Source organism: Eurypyga helias, unplaced genomic scaffold, assembly GCF_000690775.1.
Source record: "Eurypyga helias isolate BGI_N326 unplaced genomic scaffold, ASM69077v1 scaffold45051, whole genome shotgun sequence".
Classification (NCBI taxonomy): Eukaryota; Metazoa; Chordata; class Aves; order Eurypygiformes; family Eurypygidae; genus Eurypyga; species Eurypyga helias.
This window is the reverse complement of record NW_010229712.1, coordinates 2,229-8,283: the sequence shown is the minus strand read 5'-3', so window position 1 is coordinate 8,283 and position 6,055 is coordinate 2,229. Positions and strand designations below refer to the sequence as shown.

At 48.0% G+C, this 6,055-nt stretch overlaps 1 protein-coding gene across 1 annotated transcript in view; it reads right to left on the bottom strand.

Annotated features, from left to right (window-relative positions):
* Positions 1 to 792: 792 nt before the first annotated feature.
* The window catches only part of LOC104516227 (chromosome unknown open reading frame, human C7orf26), a gene marked incomplete at its 5' end in the record, with an annotated part of 6,568 nt that continues 1,305 nt past the window's right edge, over positions 793 to 6,055 (bottom strand). The window contains 4 exons of the mRNA XM_010160495.1: positions 793 to 991; positions 1,613 to 1,652; positions 3,105 to 3,632; positions 5,781 to 5,946. Of these exons, the coding sequence (XP_010158797.1) occupies positions 793 to 991; positions 1,613 to 1,652; positions 3,105 to 3,632; positions 5,781 to 5,946 (933 nt within the window). The remainder of the gene's footprint in view (positions 992 to 1,612; positions 1,653 to 3,104; positions 3,633 to 5,780; positions 5,947 to 6,055) is intronic.

The following is a 6,055-nucleotide window of genomic DNA, read 5'->3' as shown; positions in this document are numbered from 1 at the left end:
GCACGGTACGGAACGGTGCACGTACCCGCCTACCCTCAGAGCCAGCTGGCACACCACAGCCAGCCTTTGGCCGGTATTTAATTAAATACAGCAGAGCTCACCCCGAAGTTCCACGGAGCAGTGGCTGAAGCGTGTACAGAGGGCATTTCCCGTTGCGTTCCCTCCCTAGCACAGGCCCGAGCTGGACCTTCGAATCGCTGTTTGAAAGATAAAGGGACAGAACTATTTTATGCCTTTTTAAATTGTTTCCTTTAATAGGAAGTGCTGCTTTACCCTACCTTGTGCTTCTGAAACAAACATTTGTGTTCCAAAAATATACAGTGTACACATACTCTGTAGCTATTTACAAAGAAACGAGCAGGCTGGAGTGGATGAGCTTGAAAAATCTCAGGCCTTGGCCTCTGGCCCTCCTAGAGCAAGACCAGCTGGGCTCACCGTGCCATGAACAGATCAGGGTTACCGAAAGACACATGATTGAGAAATATCATACCCTTGGTGACTGTATGAAACGACGCGGGTAAAAAAAAAATTCCACACACTGCAGAGGTTGGGAGCTTCTGTGCCTTTTCCCACCCCCCTCCTTCTGTCCCTACAATCTGCCTTAGTATTTGCACCCCAAACTGACTGCAGCCTACCCACCCGCGTCTTCTCTACTGCCGAAGGGCCCGTCCCTCACACTGGCATTGCTCAGCTTTAACCAAAGAGGAAAATGTGGTTCCCAAGACAGTTGGTTTCATCTGCAAGGCTTCCTCAAACTAAGGGAAACGGGGTACACTCTACAGTCCTAGCATTTTAGCGAATAGGCCGGTATGGGAACGTCATTCCTGGTATAAATGTTTGTACGGGGTGAGCCGGGAGCGCCGGGTGAGCCGGGAGCGCAGGGTGCGTGGGGTAGCCCAGAGGAGGAGTATGGATATGAGGATAAAATCCTGGTGGCAGAGCGCCGTGGGTCGGTTGCTGCACTGGACCTGAAATCACCAGCTGGAGCAGGCTGTGGAGAGAAATTCAGACAGGTGTGAGGATGATTTAGGGAAAGCTTTGGTCTCCCCAGCCCACGAGGGCCTGGCCCTAAGGACCATTCACACAGCACAAACCAACCCATAAACCCACAAACATAACCCACACCCAGCACTGCGGAGAGGCAAGAGGACAGTGATCCAATTATGCTCTTCACAGCTTCCAGAAGACTTTTTTTTCTTCTTCTTTACCCATTTTTAAAAAAACCCTTGTTTGTGCTTTGCAAAGAGGCAAAAAGCAAAGTGCAGTTTAGCTCAGGGTCACGCAAAACAAGCGGGGAGCTGGGGATAGGACAACTCTAGAGCAGGTTCCACACTGTAATTTCATTTTCCCTTTCTGTGGGTTTGTTCTAACACACAAGGGACTGGGCAAGGTCCTTTGTGGGGTGGGGGTCACTGAAGTCTCCTTCAGTCAAGAGTCCAGCTTGCAAGGGAAGAGGCAGCCAGCACTACCACCTTTACCCCTGTGCTAAACTGCATGTGAATAAAGGCCCACTTCCAGAAAGCACAAATTTTTAGAGATTTTGTCTCCACAGCCCTCAAGCGTGTCTCGGAACATGCACCAAAAGCAGCACAGCTGTAGAAAGGTCTCTTACTTGTTATGTGGTAGCCTGGAGCACACAGTTCGCAAGTCATCTGAAAGAGGACAGAAGACATAAGGGTGAAGCCGAAATTAGAGCGATTTTCCTCCCCACTCTCCTTTCTAGGAAGGTCAGATTACTGAAAAAGCTCCAGTCATCACCAGATGTGGAATCCCACTCACACCAAAAACTCCCATAGGAGCAGAAATGTTTCTCCATCCCACCAGTCATTACCTCAGCTTTCCACACCGCTTTGTTGTACGTGTGACACAACCTACGCTGCCCTACGGGAAATGCAGTTTCCTTTCAAGCAGACCAAGCCTTAGGTCAGAATTTGCAATACCAATAGGCTAAAAAGAAGTAACAATGACATAGGAAATACAAGGTACGACTCTGCCTGCTGAATATGGCATTTATGATGAGAAAGGCATCAGGCCAAAGCTCGCTCAACACCTGTTTTGGATTGGTTTGGGATTTTATTTAAATGGTGCTAGTGTAAAGAAAGGGTTGCGGGTTATTTTTTGCTGAGGTATATCCACTACAAGTTGCACCTTTTTTTACAATCTCCAAACTTCTGCAAAAGCAGAATAGCTAGAACTAAGTATTTAACAACATACCCTGTTGCTAGAGTCTTTTCAGGAATAGCTTGAGAACAAACTCCTGCCTTTGTAGATAACTGCACACCCAAAACACTGAACTAACTGGTATTGCAGCAGCTACTTAGCACTGAATTACCTTCCACTTTTTACAGCTCAGAAGGTGACAAGGAAAGGCTAAGAAAAAACACAGCTGAAACAAGCCATCAGCTCAAAAACCTCCACTTGTCTGCTTGTCCTTATTACACCTCCAGCTACTATAAAAGATTAGAAAGAAGAACACAGACTTGACCAGCAGCACTTCCCTTTCTCATCTCTGCAGGTCTTTCAGAAATCGCTGGTTTTGGGCACAGGGAAGACAGATGAAAGCCACGTTAGCAGCTTCTTTACTACGTTTAACTGAACGGGTCCACGCTGTAACGAGGTCTCATTACAGGAGGGCGCCGAAGACCCAGAAATTACAGATGAAATGTTTTTATTTGCTTTTCAAATTCCTTGTCTAGCACACCCACCCCATGGTTTATATACTTCACGGACTCTCCTCCAGCAGGCAAACTCAAAGGAACACCGTTAAACAGCGACAAGCAATTCTGAGGGGGCCAAACGTGCCCCCAGGCCGGACACCCAGACACAACCCCTCGCACACTGCGAGGCAGAAGATCCATTCTCCAGCTCTGCCAAGCAACGCACAGGTCACTTGCATCAATGCTATCTCCCTTTTTCTCCCCATCCAGTTATTTTTCCTGAACTGTATCCTGCACTATCATTTCCTACGAGCCGCAAACTACTGCTTCTGGTGTGACCATGTTGATATTGACTCTCCCCATCCCAAAACTCCCTTTTACACCATCCACACACTGAAGGAAAAGCATCCCATGCCAGGGTCTCTGCCAGCCCCACTGACAACTCACCTCTAGTGCACAGGAGTGCTCCTGATGCCATGGCCACTTGCAAAGCCTGAGCCAGTCTGTCCAGAGCCAGTTCAATCTCTTTGGATGCATTGAGAGGATTGAGTTCATCAGACAGTCTGTTGATTTCCTCAACGAGTGGAACCACGTGGTCAAAGGGTACTAGCCCCAGGCGCCCATAAAGGTTCTTCTCCGTTAAATGCCCCTGAAGCATCATAAGAACCTGCAGAACACTTAGATGCAGTTTTGAATACAGCTGGTGGCAATCTCTGTCTTCTCCTGAAGTTGAGTCCTTGGCAATTTTGCTGGGGGGGGGTCCATTTGAGAGGGAGGCTTTCTTCTTCCTTTTGTAAGCCAAGGGGGCCTTCACGCACCAACGGATCAGTCCCGTCAGCGGGGTGAGCTCTAAAAACCCTATTGGCAGGTTGGCTGCAATAGGGGTGTTCAGGAAGGTGATCAGGATCAAGCGGGGGTCTTCAAAGATCCAGGAAACAATCAACTCCAGCAGATCTGAAGGAGGGATGAGGTCATCTGAAGACAGGAAAGATATTAATGAGTAAGCTGAGCCTTGCGCTGGGAGCACAAGGCAGCAGCCTTTAATTAACCTCTCACACACCCTTCCTGCACTGTCACAATTACAATTTCAAAACCTCCCCAACTCTGCTGTTTTTTCCCAGATACCAAAGGCAAGTGCTCATTTGTCCCAGGGAAGACACAACCACACTCCCAACTTCATCTTCTCCACCACCAAATGCCAACATTTATCATAGAATGGTTTAGGTTGGAGGGTCCCTTAAAGCTCATCTAGTTCCAACCCCCCTGCCATGGGCAGGGACACCTTCCACTAGACCAGGTTGCTCCAAGCCTCATCCAGCCTGGCCTTGGACACTTCCAGGGATGGGGCATCCACAGCTTCTCTGGGCAACCTGTCCCAGTGCCTCACCCCCCTCTCCGGGAAGAATTTCTTCCTGATGTCCAATCTCAATCTCCCCACTTTCAATTTAAACCTGTCATTCCCTTTCCCAGAAAAGCTTCTTTTGTCATTTTCTTCTCTCCCACCCATTACCTGCTCGATTTTTGTCTAAACCCAGTCTCCCCTTATCCCTTGCCATAGGAAGTACAATGGGAATAGGAAAAACCTGTTGGCACTTCCTTCTCCTCACCCCAGTCATTCATTTCCTTTAAGTCTTACCTAAACAAGTGTGTCTTTGTGGAAAAACTTAACCCATCAACACAATGACGTGACAGGTAAAGGATTATAAGATTATGTAACGCCTCAAGGGAAATATGGTCAGGAACTGAAGCCTGGCTACAGACAAGAGTCAGAACACTGACTTCACAGTAACAGGCATCGTCCCGTCACGGGGGCAGGCTGCTGGGGTCAGCAGCACACTTCCGTTGCGAGTGACGTACAGCATCGACAAAGGGCTCAGCACAGAACTATCTAGTCAGGTCTTTTGTACCCGAAATGACTTCTAGGACAGATCATCTGGACTATGGAATTACTGCAGTGGATAAGGGATGAGTGTTTTCCAGTTTTTAGTTTTCCCAAGAGCTCCAGGTATCACAGATACTGATGTTTGGGTGGTCAACTCCTGTCCTCAGGACACGGTGGAGACTGCCCAGTTACAGATCACTCTGTGAAGAGCAAGCTTCCTTTTCTTGTGTCACCACTAACATCTCAAATAAACTAAGGGATTTTAAAAAATATTACCTCCTGTAACTCATCTTATTTCCTTTCTGACATGTCCTTTAATTAGTTGGATGAACTTCCAAGTGGTTGCACAAAACCGATATAATACAGCAAGGAAGAATATGCTACAAGCTCTACCTGATACTTTTTAAAATAAATTCTTTTATTTTAATTTACTTTTATTTTAAATAAATTATTTTTTAAATAAACAAATCTAAGCCTGCATCTCTTTCTCACCAATGCCAAGCTGTTAATCTGGAGAAGACTGTGCCAAACATTTCCTTTAACAATAACAAATAGTATTTCCTTTTTTGGATGATATCCGACGGTGGTATTTAGTGTACAGTTGTTCCCTAATCCACAAGCTTGCCTTCCCTCTCTCTCGCCGAGTAAAGCCTTATTTTAGACATCTACACGTTTCTAGTGTCTGGGCAACACCCACCCGAGCCCGTACCACCAGCTGGTCACCCATACAGTTAAAGAGCGCATTGGAGGTACACTGCTGATTGTGTTTCTTGTGGCTGCTCAACAGAAATCCTGCTCCAGCTGGGAAACATTCAGAAACTCTGCTTTCCCCTTTTTGGAAGGAACTGGACTGACAGACAGCCCTGAGTCTATCTGCTGGGCAGGTGACACACAACAGGGAGACCAAACCGCCCAGCGCAGGCAGATGGGCCGTCGCTCCTACAGCCGCTCTGTCAGTAAGGTGCCCCTGTCCTCTGCCCTCCGCGGAGGACGTTGCCCTTTCCGTCAGGCGCTACCTGGCTGCTTCTCCAGCCAAGACTCTTCCTTCAGCCACCGAGTGGTCATTTTTATTCTCACCCCAGGGACAAATGAAGCAACAGCCACACCCCTGAGCTGCTTCTGGCAATAATTACAAGGTAACAGGCACCTTGAGAATTTCAGCAGTTAATTCACTTCCCACAGTTAGCGTGTTGCGTTATCTGCCTCTCCTACTTGGAAAGGCACAGTTTGGAAACACTGACCTGAAGAGAGGTCGTAGAGGGCTGTGACGGATGTAATGAACTGGCAGCAGAAGCGAGGACTGGCACTGAATATCTGCTTCAGTGTCTGGATGGAGCCTGGCACCAAGTTGCAGTAGTCATCGACCAAGGCTCGGGCTAGCCTCACGCAGTACACCGCAGGGGTTCGCTGCAGGGACACGGCACGCAACGAAACGCGGATTAAACCCAACCACGCAACGTTCTACGGAGCTGACGTTAAAGTTCGCGTTGCCCAAACGCTCTGCCTGCCCACCCAG